Source organism: Asparagus officinalis, chromosome 8, assembly GCF_001876935.1.
Source record: "Asparagus officinalis chromosome 8, Aspof.V1, whole genome shotgun sequence".
Lineage (NCBI taxonomy): Eukaryota > Viridiplantae > Streptophyta > Magnoliopsida > Asparagales > Asparagaceae > Asparagus > Asparagus officinalis.
In genome coordinates this window covers 99,884,207-99,898,279 of record NC_033801.1, presented here as the reverse complement: position 1 = coordinate 99,898,279, position 14,073 = coordinate 99,884,207, and the positions used below count along the sequence as shown (strand labels likewise).

Below are 14,073 nucleotides of genomic sequence, written 5' to 3'. Positions count from 1 at the left end.
GTACACCACCCCTGGGTGTGGTAGACTCTGAAATACCATCTTCCTGTGGACCATGGGTGTGGTGTACACCACCCCTGGGTGTGGTAGAGTCTGCCATCCCATTTTTAACTCCTTTTCTGCAGTTTTTTTTTGAAAGAATTGTTCTCCCTTCTTCTCACCTGCATGATTGAAAATGTTATAAGTTAAATTTGTGCCGATCCAATTGCCTAAAAAAAATAATAAAAATAATAATAAAATTAAAATTAAAATGAAATAAAATGAGATAAATAAAATAGATGAAAACTTGGGTTGCCTCCCAAGAAGCGCTCGTTTATGGTCATGAGCTCGACCCCTTTTTGCGCTTAATTATCCGACGAAGGGGGATCGGAAAGGGTATAAGTGACCCCTTTCTCGTGTTGTTCCCCTACAATGTAGTGCTTCAATCGTTGCCCATTCACCTTGAAAGATCTCGTTGTTTCACTCCAAACTTCAACAACTCCACTAGGAAAAACCTCACGGACTTGAAAAGGTACGGACCACCGAGATTTGAGTTTGCCCGGAAAAAGCTTCAAACGAGAGTTGAAAAGTAGCACCATATCTCCTTGATTAAACTCTCTTCGAAGAATATTCTTGTCGTGCCATCGTTTACTCTTTTCTTTATAAATGCGACCATTCTCATAGGAATCTAATCGTAGCTCATCTAGCTCATGAAGTTGAAGCTTTCTTTTCTCACCTGCGGTCTTCATATCGAAATTGAGCAGTTTGATAGCCCAATACGCCTTATGCTCTAACTCAACTGGGAGATGACACGATTTGCCATATACCAATTTGAATGGTGTCATACCTATGGGCGTTTTGTATGCAGTTCGATAGGCCCATAAGGCATCTGTGAGTTTCATAGACCAATCCTTTCTTGAACGATTAACTGTTTTCTCCAAAATACTCTTAATTTCTCGATTCGAAACCTCCACTTGACCGCTAGTTTGAGGATGGTATGGCGTGACAACCTTATGAGTGACCCCATATTGTCTTAAGAGAGCTTCGAATTTTCTTTAAATGAAGTGTGAACCTCCATCACTGATTACCGTCCGTGGCACCCCAAATCTTGGAAAAATAACGTTCTTGAATAGTTTCACAACAACTTTAGCATCGTTGGTGGGGGATGCTATCGCTTCTACCCATTTGGAGACGTAGTCCACCGCCACTAAGATGAACTTGTTGTTACACGATGACGGGAACGGTCCCATAAAATCTATCCCCCACACATCAAAGACCTCAATTTCCAAGATGGAGTGTAAAGGCATCTCATGTCACTTCGAAATATTCTCGGTCCTCTGACAACTATCACAAGATATCACAAACTGTCTTGCATCCCGGAAAAGACTCGGCCAATAGAAACCTGATTGTAAAACTTTTGCAGCTGTCTTTGAAGTGCTTGCATGTCCTCCGTAAGAAGATGAATGGCAATGATGGAGAATCCTCCCCCACACATCAAAGACTTCAATTTCTAGGATCGAGTGTAAAGGCATCTCATGTCGCTTCGAAATGTTCCCGGTCCTCTGACAATTATCACAAGATTTCACAAACTGATTTGCATCCCGGAAAAGACTCAACCAATAGAAACCTGATTGTAAAACTTTTGCAGCTGTCTTTGAAGTGCTTGCATGTCCCCCGTAGGAAGATGAGTGGCAATGATGGAGAATACTGGCAACCTCATCTTCAGGAATACACCTTCTGAACATCCCATCAACACACCGTTTGTATAGAAACGGTTCATCCCAAAAATAATACTTCAAGTCAGCAAAGAACTTCTTCTTCTGTTGATAGCTCAGATCCGGAGGTAAGACTCCACACACTATGTAGTTGACGAAGTCTGCATACCATGGTGCATCCAATCTTTCTATGGCTAACAATTGATCATCTGGGAAAGATTCGTCGATCGGTAGTTCATCCTCCTCCCTATCATGTGATTCTGGTTTCATCCTCGACAAATGGTCTGCCACCAAATTTTCCGTCCCTTTCTTGTCCTTGATCTCTAGGTCAAATTCTTGCAAAAGTAGTATCCATCGGATCAACCTAGGCTTGGCATCTTGCTTGCTCAAAAGATATTTGATGGCGGAGTGGTCGGTATAAACGATGACTTTGGACCCCACTAAGTAAGACCTGAACTTGTCAAAGGCGAATACAACTGCTAATAGCTCCTTTTCAGTTGTAGCATAGTTAACTTGGGCTTCATCAAGAGTGCGACTAGCATAATAAATTGCATGAACTATCTTGTTCTTCCTTTGTCCCAACACAGCACCGACCGCATAATCACTTGCATCAGTCATGACTTCAAATGGGAGATTCCAGTCCGGCGGTTGCATAATAGGAGCTGTTATCAATGCTTCTTTCAACCTGCAAAAAGCATCAAGACATTCATCAGTGAAATCAAAGGTAGCATCTTTAAGAAGAAGGTTAGTTAAGGGTTTTGAAATTTTTGAGAAATCTTTGATGAAACGCCGATAGAAACCGGCATGTCCCAAGAAACTTCTTACTCCCCTAACCGACGTTGGTGGAGGCAATTTTTCAATGACTTCCACTTTTGATCGATCAACCTCAATTCCACGCTCAGACACCTTGTGCCCTAAAACTATTCCATCCCTTACCATAAAGTGGCATTTCTCCCAGTTTAGGACTAAATTAACTTCTTCGCAACGCTGCAAAACTCGAGACAAGTTAGATAAACAACCATCAAAAGTAGTTCCATACACGGAGAAGTCATCCATAAACACGTCCATAATATCCTCTATAAAATCAGAGAAAATGGCCATCATACATCGTTGAAAAGTGGCGGGGGCATTGCAAAGACCAAAAGGCATGCGCCTATAAGCAAAGGTCCCATAGGGACAGGTAAAAGTGGTCTTTTCCTGGTCACTAGGATGGATAGGAATTTGGAAAAATCCCGAATAGCCATCTAAATAACAAAAATATGAATGCCTAGCCAACCTTTCCAACATCTGGTCTATAAAGGGAAGTGGAAAATGATCTTTTCGGGTTGCCTTGTTCAATTTCCTATAATCAATACACATCCTCCAACCCGTAACCGTCCTAGTAGGGATAAGTTCGTTATTTGCATTCTTAACTACGGTCACACCTCCCTTTTTAGGAACCACATGAACCGGGCTAACCCATTCACTATCAGAAATAGGATAGATTACCCCAGAATCTAGTAGCTTAAGCACTTCCTTTTTAACCACTTCTTTCATGTTAGGATTTAATCTACGTTGGTGTTCTATAGAGGGTTTATGATCATCTTCCAAGAGAATTCTATGCATGCAAATTGATGGATTAATTCCCTTAATGTCGTTCATGGTGTATCCTATGACCTTGCGATGCATCCTAAGTGTTCTAAGCAACTTATCAGTTTCATTTTCATTCAGACATGCATTCACAATCACAGGATAAGTAAAATCAGGGCCAAGAAATTCATACCTTAAAGAGGAAGGGAGGGGTTTTAATTCTACCTTTGGTGCATTATCCTCTTCACAAATAGAACCTTTTGGCTCTAGCATCAATCTTTCAAGCTTTGCATTTCGAAGTGGAGCAGTTGATGTTGATTCTAAAGATTGAGCATACGCGGCTACCTCGGGGTCTTCATCATTTATTGAACCATCACTTACCAAACATTTCTCAAGTGGATCAGCTGAGTTATTGTTTGCAATTTGCTCATGTGTACACTTGTCAATGACGTCAACCCTGTAACAAATTTTATTAGTTAGAGGGAATTTCATAGTATTGCTTAAATCAAATTCCACCGTCTCCCCTCCAATATTTAGAGAGAGCCTTCCATTTTTAACATCGATTATAGCACCTGCAGTAGCAAGGAAGGGTCTTCCTAAAATAATTGGAATGTTAGAATCTTCTTCTATTTCCAAGATAACGAAATCGACCGGGATAAAGAACTTACCGACCTGGATAGGTACATCTTCAAGTATACCTACCGGATATTTTACCGATCGATCCGCCAGTTGGAGTGATATCGTGGTTGGCTTCAAATCTCCTATGCCAAGCTTCTTATAGATGGACATTGGCATCAAACTTACGCTTGCACCTAAATCACACAAAGCACGGTTAATAGAGACATTACCAATAACACAAGGAATAGAAAATGAACCTGGATCCTTAAGCTTAGGAGGCAGCTTATTCTGGATGATAGCACTACACTCCTCAGTAAGGGCCACAGTCTCGTATTCTTCCAACTTCCTTTTGTTAGATAGGATCTCTTTCAAGAACTTAGCATAAGAAGGCATTTGAGAAATAGCTTCAGTGAACGGGATATTGATGTGCAACTTTTTCAAAATCTCCAAAAATTTTCCGAACTGCTTTTCTAACTTAGCCTTAGCTAACCTTTGGGGAAATGGTAGAGGAGGCTTGTAAGGAGCGGGGGCCACATATTTTTCAACTTTTTCTTCTTCTTGCGTTTGGGTCTCATTATCCACATCTATCACATTTTCATTTTTTTCTTCATGATGACCATCCACCCCATCATTTTCCTTCATCTTGGGTCCCTCATATTGTTTTCCACTTCTAAGAGTTATAGCATTCACATGACTCCTGGGATTTGTCTCGGGTTGTCCAGGTAGCATGCCTGAAGGCCTAGAGGAAGAGCTAACATTTTGTGCCAATTGGGTGATTTGTGTCTCTAACATCTTGTTATGCGTAGCTAGGGAATCCATCTTAGAGGCCAATTGTTTCACCACCTCATTCGTGGTTTGTTGTTGCTGCTTAAACTCTTCATTCAATTTTGATTGAGTCGTCACAAACTTCTCCATCATATTTTTCAAATTTGACTTTTGAGAAGGGAAATTGGATTGAGGAGCACGAAAACCAGGTGGACCAAAATTAGATGCAGGCATGGGATTTCCAGGTGGGTTTCTATAAGAAAAATTAGGATGATTCCTCCACCCCGGATTATAAGTATTGGAGAATGGGTCTCCCTTCTGATTAAAGTTATTAACATAGTTAACTTGCTCATTACCAGAAGTATCAATGGATGGGGGGTTTCCTAATTGACATTGAAGTGCAGAATGACCCACATAGCCACATATCTCACATGAAATTGAAGTAGACGCCACAGAATTAATACTCAAACCTTCAACTTTCTTAAATAAAGCATCAACTTTAGAGGATATATGGTCTAAAGCATCTATTTCATACTTGCCTCCTTTTGATGTCTGAGGAGCACGCTCGTTCGCCCATTGATAGTGATTCTGAGCCATGTCTTCAATGAGAGTGTATGCCTCGTCTATTGTTTTGTTCATCAAAGCTCCTCCTGCAGCAGCATCAACAGTCATCCGTGTGTTGTAAGTGAGCCCGTTGTAGAAGGTGTGAACAATTAACCACTTTTCCAGTCCATGGTGAGGGCACATCCTCAATAATTCCTTGTAGCGTTCCCAAGCTTCATAAAGTGACTCTCCTTCCTTCTGTACAAAGCTTGTGATCTGGTTCCTCATCTGTGCTGTTTTACTTGGAGGAAAATACTTTGCAAGAAACGCTCTGGACAATTGATCCCAAGTGGTGATGGACCCAGCTGGCAATGAGTGCAACCAAGCCCTAGCCTTGTCCCTTAGAGAGAACGGAAATAATCTGAGTCGAATAGCATCATTGGTCACTCCATTAAGTTTCAAAGTGTCGCAATACTCCAAGAAAATCGATAGGTGGAGGTTCGGGTCTTCAGTAGCACCTCCTCCAAACTGATTTTGCTGAACCATTGAGAGCAGTGATGGTTTCAGCTCAAAGTTATTAGCTTCAACATTGGGCCTTGTAATGCTTGACTGTGTGCCTTGAGCATTTGGGGCTGCGAAATCCTTAAGAAGCTGATTTTGATCTCCCATCGTAGCTTGTTCTGTGTTCCTTTGCTCCCTTATAGACCTTCTTATGTTTGCAAGGGTCACCGATAGTTCAGGATTGTTTTCGTCGTTTACTTCTGTTTGATTCCCTTGCATAAAAGAAAGTGAGAAGCAAAGAGAAATAAAAAAAATCTAGTCTAGCTTAATAATATAAGCACTCAATATTAACACCGTAGTCCCCGGCAACGGCGCCAAAAACTTGATAGGCAAAATCTGCAAGCGCACAGACTCGTTGTAGCTATCAAGGTCGATCCCACAGGGACTAGGGTTAATTACCAAATTTTACGTTATTAGACTAGCTAAACTAATGAGTAAATTAGAAGAGATTTAATAAAAGAAATAAAATAAACAACTAATCGGATGGAATTCAGTATAATAAAGGACTAGGATTAGGTTATCACCATAACTTAGGTGTTCAATGATGAATTATTTCAATTCTTGGTGTTGGTTTAATCTAGAAAGGGTGAATTAGCCTAAATTAATCTAAAGCCTCTTTCAAAGTCTAAAGACCGTGCCTAATTAACCTTAATTAACCTACTTTCGTGGAATTAAGATTAAGTTAAACACATTAAGCTTTATGCTAATCCAAATCAAATCCCCAAGGAATCTAGCCTACTTTCGTGGTTCGAGCTCCCTGCTTAATTTCTAGAGATCCGGTATTAATCTTCACCTTTCAGTCCTTCAATTAATTACCTATGATTGCTAATACGGTGATCAAGCGAATCAACAAAATTAAAACACTAGAAATCAAGTTCAAAGATTTAAACTTTCACCAAGAACCTATATCAATTCATCATCAATCACCAAAAAGTTGGGTTCTTTCCTAACCCTAGACAAGAAATCTACTCACACATGATTGGAATAAGAGAAGACATCAAATAATTATGCAAATCAATCATAAGAAGAAATAAATCAAAGAGAGGAAAGAATTAACCCGTCTTTCAATTGAAATCTTCAAAATAAGAACTTGCAACCCAATCTTCTACAAGAGATTAATGTATTCCTTCAATACTTGAACCCTAGAATAGTTGCTAGTTGATGGCTAAAAGAACATAACAAAAGATATCCAAAACCCTAAGTCAAAACATATATTTATATGTCTCCAAAAATCTAAAAAATAACTAATTCCCGCGCCACCGGTGTGGTCTGCACCACACCAGGGTGTGGTAGGGGCTGTTTTGCTGATTTTGTGCTTGTTTCTTCAGTTTTCGGTATTTTGGCTATAAATTTGCGTCCGACCTCGGAATGAGGTTATTCAAGTTGCATTGGAATCCTGTTGAAGAGATCTACAACTTTTATCTTTTGAGTTTTTCTTGATTCAAACTGCATCATGGTCGAAATTCTAGTTCTTCATACTCGTGCATCCATTTTCTTCACGAACCATGCCTTCAAAATCTTGTTGTTTCTTCAAACTCTTGTAAAACTTCCAACGATCATCAAATCTTTCAATCTTGAGCCAATACCTACATATAAGAACACAAACCACAGCAGTATCCTCGATCTAAACACGAAATATGCATTAAACACTCGTAAATTATGCTTAAAACACACTAAGATAATACATATTTTACGTGTTTATCACTCAGATTAGACATAAAACCCACAACAAACCAAGGCTTCCAGCACGCCATATTACCAGCAAGTAACCAGTCTACAAACAAGCTCATATAATCTTCACAAACGACATGTTTTGGCCAAGACTGCAAGCAAGCAACGACAAGCAACAACCAATCTACAAACAAACTCATATAACCAAGAACGCAAGCAAGCAACCACAAACAAGAAAGATTGACCCAAGAACACAAGCAACAACACCCTCATGTAAACTCAGGCCAGCTGCAAAAATTGAAACAAAACCTTCCTAGATTCTGATGAAAAAAGGTCAATTGCTGAACATATGAATCTTTTTCATAACACTATCGTCATAGCCGCAAATCCATATTATATGACCAATCATCATAGCCGCCATCAAAAACATGCTCAGTAACAAGCTCACAAGTAACCATTAGAAAACAAACTGAATCTGAAGTTGTGACTTGAATCTGAAACAAACTGAATCTGACACAAGCTCACAAGCAAATCCATTTAGCACAAACTGAATCTAAAACAAAGAAACCTTGTAACAAGCTCACAAGAAACCATTGAAACAAACTAAATCTGAAACAATTTGTACCTAGCACATCCTGAGTCTAAAACAAACTAAATCTGAAACAAGCTCACAAGCAAATCATAGAAAACAAAAAAGTAACCATGAGCTCACATTATGCTCAATCAGACATAAAATGTTTCAGCGGAAATCAAATGGATATCTAGGGAAAATATAAACATGTGTACAAAAGTAGACTTGAGAAACCACAAATAAAGGAATTATAACCATGAACTGTCAATAAAACAATTTGATGGGAGAGATCTCTCTCATTAGCTAAAAAAAAACACCCCAAATAAGTGTTGTTTCAATACCTGAAACATATAGAGTGATGTTTCAATACCTAAAACATAATTGTGAAACATTGAAACAAACATGATTGTGTAGTGGGTGGTGGGGGAGCCGAGAAGTATGGATAAGTGGGTGTTGTTGGTGTTCTAGGTAAAGTATTCTTGAACTTATCACTTTCATTAGAATCTGCCATGACTAATTGCTACAAATGAAAACAGACAAATAACAAATTTCAAATTTCATGTTAGTACAATAATAGAGTACGAACATCAAAAATTAGCATTCATAAAGCCCAATCATCATAGCTAAATCCGAAAAACTCAAATAATCCAAGAGCATGAAAAACCAGTATGCAAACAAGCCAAGCAGCTCATATATCAATGAATACATAGAGGTAGTAGACAATATATCAACGAGTATAATAATACATGGAAAATATAACTTAAATTACATCTCAATCTCGGTTGTGTCTCCACCGTGATATTTATCATAATAATCTTCCCACATTTCAATTGCAATTTGATCCCTCTTTGCTCTCCATTCATTTCTTGAATCTCTTTCCTCTCTTTGTGTCATAGTTTGAGTAAAGTCAGCAATACCCTCTTCACCTTCATTTGCTATTTCATCTCCATCCTCTTCAATATGGTTGTCCTCATGCAACAACTCATCGCCCGGGTCTTCTATGGCGATGTAGTTATGAAGTATAGTACATGCAATAACTATATCAACTTGAGTTGGAAAAGGGTAATGCGGCTTCGCGGATAGGATTTTGAAATGGTTTTTTAATACCCTAAAAGTTGATTCAATTTTAGACATTAGGGATGAGTGTCCTAAATTGAACAACTATTGTCTATTATTAATTGGCCTACCCTTATGTTCATTTAGATTATACCGCACTAAAGCCATGCATAGTAGTGTAGCCCGCATCACACAAATAATATTTTCCTACAATTACCAAAAAGAAATTTAGTATATTTTTTAATTATAATTAAGTAGACATACTTTATTTGATTGATTTATTACCGTCATAAACTCTCAATCCGCGAGGTTGTGGTCTAGATAACGTGTCTTGCAGAACTCTATAATCATTTGTGGATCCCTTTCATCCAGCTAGAACATACGAAAATAACTTGTTGGGAGTGCATGCAGCTAGAACATTTTGAGTTATACCTTTACGACCTCTAAAACGTGCAACAAGGCTAGTGGGAAGCATAGCGTCGATATAGGTTCCATCTATCATGCCAATGCAATCCTATATGATACATTAAACAGTTATTAATAATAGAAAGGTAAAAGGTTCCATCTATCATGCCAATGCAATCCTATATGATACATTAAACAGTTATTAATAATAGAAAGGTAAAATTAACTGTTATATTATGAGTAGTTATAATAGAAAGGTAAAATTAACTGTTATATTATGAGTAGTTATATTATAATAATGATTACCTTGAAATAATGATAGTATAACGGGTTAGTGGCAATCTCTGGCGATACTTCACTTGGTGCTTGCTTCATGTACCGCTAAACGACCCATGGCTTCCAAGCACTTGTTAAAGTATTTTGAAACGGTTTTCCCCGATCTTATGAAATGTGACCTAACAATTCTATTTTTTTTGTTTTATGGCCTAATATATTAAGGAACATGAGCAATTGTTCTTCTACTTTAACACCCAGTGAATCTTTTAGTAGGTCGGTATATCTCATTATGTTAATAAGATTATGAAATGCACGTGGCCTCATTCTAACATAAGCCCTACAACTCTCATTATAGCCATTAAGCACATGACTAATGTGCCTAGCTCTCATACCTATCTTCCCTTTATTTTTCACCTTAGGTTGATAAGTGATTGATTTTCTTCTACTACGTATCCTCATCAAACAAGCAAACACACAAATCACCGCGGAGATAGTAGCATTAGAAGCCATCCTCATTAACATCTTTTTATCAATGTCGTCCATCTACATTGTTTTTAAAAAACTCACAAAGTCACAAAACTTCATTAAGGAATCTTTTTATAGAAATGAGTTTGGTCCACGAAGATCAACTGAGTACTTACCTCAAAAATTCAAGGAGTTAATTAATCAAGTCCATATATATACTAGTTTCTTCAAATTTCTTTTTATAGCAGTACAAAAACATAGATAGAGTAAATTAGATCTGAAAATTAGCAAATAGAAGAAATAAAGGTAGAAGCAAATATGAATTCTTTATATGAACAATACTTGGACCCTTGTGTCAATATTATACTAGGGTTTAATCTTTTGTTCTCAATTATTTTTTTTCTAAATAGAAAATGCAGATATTACAGATTAAGAAAACGTAAAAGAAAGTAATAAATTACACTTGTGGCAAATTAAGGGACTCATAAATCGCTGGCCACCCTCGACCAGCGACTTGGTGGGCTACTCGTTGACGTCGAAAAAATAATTTCAGATTAATGAAAACTGTATTTTCGTAAAGGTAACATATATTGAGAATAAGAATAATCCAAGCAATAGATAGAGAACAATTTCATCCCCAAATCTGCCACAAATTTCACAGTCTAATAATTGTGTCAAACTAATTTCACAAAAACCTAAATCAATTTCATATATAACCCCAAATCTGCCACAAATTTCACAGTCTAATAATCCAAGCAATAGAACTAATTAATTTCACAAAAACTCCCGAATATTTTCACCAAATTCATCAAATTTACAAAGAAACCCTAATTTATGAAGAAAGGGAACGAGTTTTACCTGCCGCGAAGGAGGCTTAGTTGGTCGGAGAATTGTTCGGGCAGAGAGAAGTTCGGTTGAAACAATAGAATCCCCAAATCAATTTACCCCCAAAACGTTAGGGAGAGTTGAGAAGAGGTAAAGCGGTGGATCTGGGAGTTGGGGAAGCTGAGGAGGAGACGGAGCCCGCTGAGGTTGAGGGTGGAGAGAAGGGAGGGGGTGGGGTCGTTGACGCGGAGAGGAGGGAACGATTCTAGGGTTTTCGCGCGGATAATGAGACGGCGGGTAAAAGAGGAGGGAGACGAAAATGGGAGAGTGGTGCCTATAGGGTTGGGTCTGGGATCGGTCACGAGAGGAGTTTGCTGAGTTGGATGGGTTTTGTCAGAGATCCAGCCTACATCCTCTATGAAAAGTGGGATTTTGCAAATCCTAAAAAATATTAGTTTTTTATAATTTGGGGATTCAATATTCTCAAATTTGGTTTGAAACAAACAAAGTTTATGGATTTCTAAAACCCCAAAAAACTCACTTTTTGATCCTAAAAATTGAAATCCCACTCAAATGCCAAAAAAAATTTGAAACAAACACTTCCTTATCATATATTTGCAGAAAAATTCTTAAACCCCATCTTCTTTTCTACATATAAACCCGATCTTATCTCATTTATATTTAAACCCATGCACTTTGAAAAAAGCTAATTTTTTGCATATATACTCAAAGTTTACCCCCATTTATTTTTAAATCCACACACTTCCAAGCTCTCTCCTAGCCCTCGAATATTCCATTCAAAGACTCCATTTAGATATTAGACCCTTACATCTTTAATAATTTCATATTAGCCCCTCCAAATTTGGAAATTGCATGTCAATCTCTAAAATCCAATATGGTCTTGCAAAAAGGTCCTTTTATTAGTTTTTTAGTTTTAAAACTCAATGATGATTGAAATAACCCCTAATCCAACATCCACAATTACTAAATTGCTCTTGTCATAAATTTCCCTAAGAAAATGTGAAGGCATAAGTGCTCTTGAAACCTTGAATCATGATAAAAGAGATAAAAATATCTTTCTTTGATATTTCAAAAGTGAGAAATATAACCGTTGTGAAGCTTAGCTTTGAATTAGGGTTCTTTTATGATTTAAATCCATTAAGAAATGTGTTAGGAAACTTAACAAAGGTATAAAATCAACAATTTGCCTCCAACAGTATGATTTGGGGGGGGATATTCCCCTCAAATCTAATGTCAGTTTGTCATAGGAACCATTTTGCAAAACCCAATAGAATTTTAGGGACTAATATGCAGTTTCCAAGATTTTGAGTATTAATATGGAATTATTAAAGATGTAAGAGACTAACGCCTAAAAACTCTTATTTTTAAACCTACTCATTTTACAAAAAGGGCTTTTTAGCCAATCTACTCAAAGGTTACTCATCTATTTTTGAACTCACCTACTTCCACAATCAGCCTTAGATTCACCAAATATTTTTAAATTTTACTTTTAGCAATTTGGTACATAATGTAAGTTTTAATATTTTTGTTCCAAATGATTAGCTATATAGAGTCTATTTTAAAATACTTAAAATATTATTATTATATTTTTAGTTTTCTCGGCACGAGTCAATTTCGCTCGTTGTAGACTAATACTGAAGCGGCTATCACTGTTTATGGCTACAGGCTACAGATGTTGTCCCACTAACTTAAACCCAAACTTTTAACCCAACTCCTTTTTAAGTCCACTCACTTTTAGTAACATTAGTGTGCACCTCGTGCAAAGTACGACCCCCTATTTTTTGAAGCACTATATTTTGAACTTGTCTCTCTCTAAGTTTTAATACATTTGATTTAAGGAAAAATTGCTTGGAGGAACTAAAAAAACTTGGGTTATGCATCCTCCTCCCCCAACTAGAGCCAACCCCTTGTAAGCTCTTTGACCCAAGTTTTCATGCTAAAACACCCCTAGCCCAACATTGTATATATACTTTATAGTATATTTTTATGTATTGTTCATTTTACCCATTTGTACCCATTTATGGAGGGTGTAAAGTATTTTGTCTTATTAGCCAGCATATCATGCCATCATGAAGTCGGAAGTCACTTCCGATTGGGGTTATGGCTGGAGAGGATTTTTGGAGGGAAAAGGAAAATTGAAGGGAAACCTACTAAGTTCCCTCCAAAATAATGCATCATCTCAATTTAATATCTTATTCCCTCTTTAGCTCTACTCATAAGACCTTCAACAACCTTCAACAACCAAAATATTCTTAACTTTTTCTTCTTAACTTCTTCAACAACCAAAATGGAAGATTCTTTAATATGTGTGATTTCATATAACACTAATACAACCCTCATTAAAGTTAACTCTGCAACAAGTTTAGTTGAATTGAAGATGCAAGCTGCAGAGAATTTTAGAGTATCGTACGAAAGTTTGTTGATAAGTTACTCTCTCGAGAAGTTTCTCAATGTCTCGTTTGATCTTTCAAAAGATGAAGATATTCTCAACTTTTTCTCTCTGCAGTTTTTCTTTTCATCTGTCTGCACTTTTTCACCAAGCACAGCCGCCAAAAATTCCCCCCTGCGATTTTCCTTTGCACATCACCCTAGGTCACGCATGAAGAGATATATATAGTGCATAACAAACAATCGGGTGGGCCTCTTCTTTTGTCCGCTGGTTCTTAAGCCTCCCACGCACAATCACTTCACGAGTTTCTAAACGCGTCATTCGTTCACACTTTGCTACTCAACATCTCTTCACGCGGTTTATAGGCTCCACACAACGTGCTTCATAATTCTTCACCTCGGTGAAGTTTTTCCAAAACTGAGCCGACACCAACCAAAAACAAATGTCTTACTTGTTGCGCCCAGTATGAAGTGAAATAATTCACGACAACGGACTCAATCCATAACAAGTCGAGGCCTAAACGAGAATACGAACACTCTCCAAATGTTGGTATCAACTCACCAAATCGGCTGCATCATAAAGACTACCTACGTATCCTCTTGCCCAAGGAATCAAGCCTCACGTAGTTCATCCAAATGGACGCCAAC

General features: G+C 37.7%; 1 protein-coding gene across 1 annotated transcript; it reads right to left on the bottom strand.

Annotated features, from left to right (window-relative positions):
• LOC109821595 lies at positions 342–9,825 on the bottom strand. Its single transcript, XM_020387772.1, has 8 exons — positions 9,757–9,825; positions 9,478–9,559; positions 8,759–8,987; positions 7,867–7,928; positions 7,507–7,602; positions 4,184–5,959; positions 1,692–3,274; positions 342–986 (listed from the first exon to the last, which is right to left on the bottom strand). Exons 1-8 carry the CDS (start codon positions 9,823–9,825, stop codon positions 342–344), a joined length of 4,542 nt encoding a protein of 1,513 aa, XP_020243361.1.

Excerpts from the sequence above, each read along its gene's own strand:
- LOC109821595 (XM_020387772.1), bottom strand. The coding sequence starts at position 9,825 with ATGAAGCAAGCACCAAGTGAAGTATCGCCAGAGATTGCCACTAACCCG. Across the intron at positions 8,988-9,477 it reads ACGTTTTAGAGGTCGTAAAG|AAGACCCGGGCGATGAGTTG; the intron begins GTATAACTCAAA and ends ACATCGCCATAG. Across the intron at positions 7,929-8,758 it reads GACACAACCGAGATTGAGAT|ATTCAGTTTGTTTCAGATTC; the intron begins GTAATTTAAGTT and ends AGCTTGTGTCAG.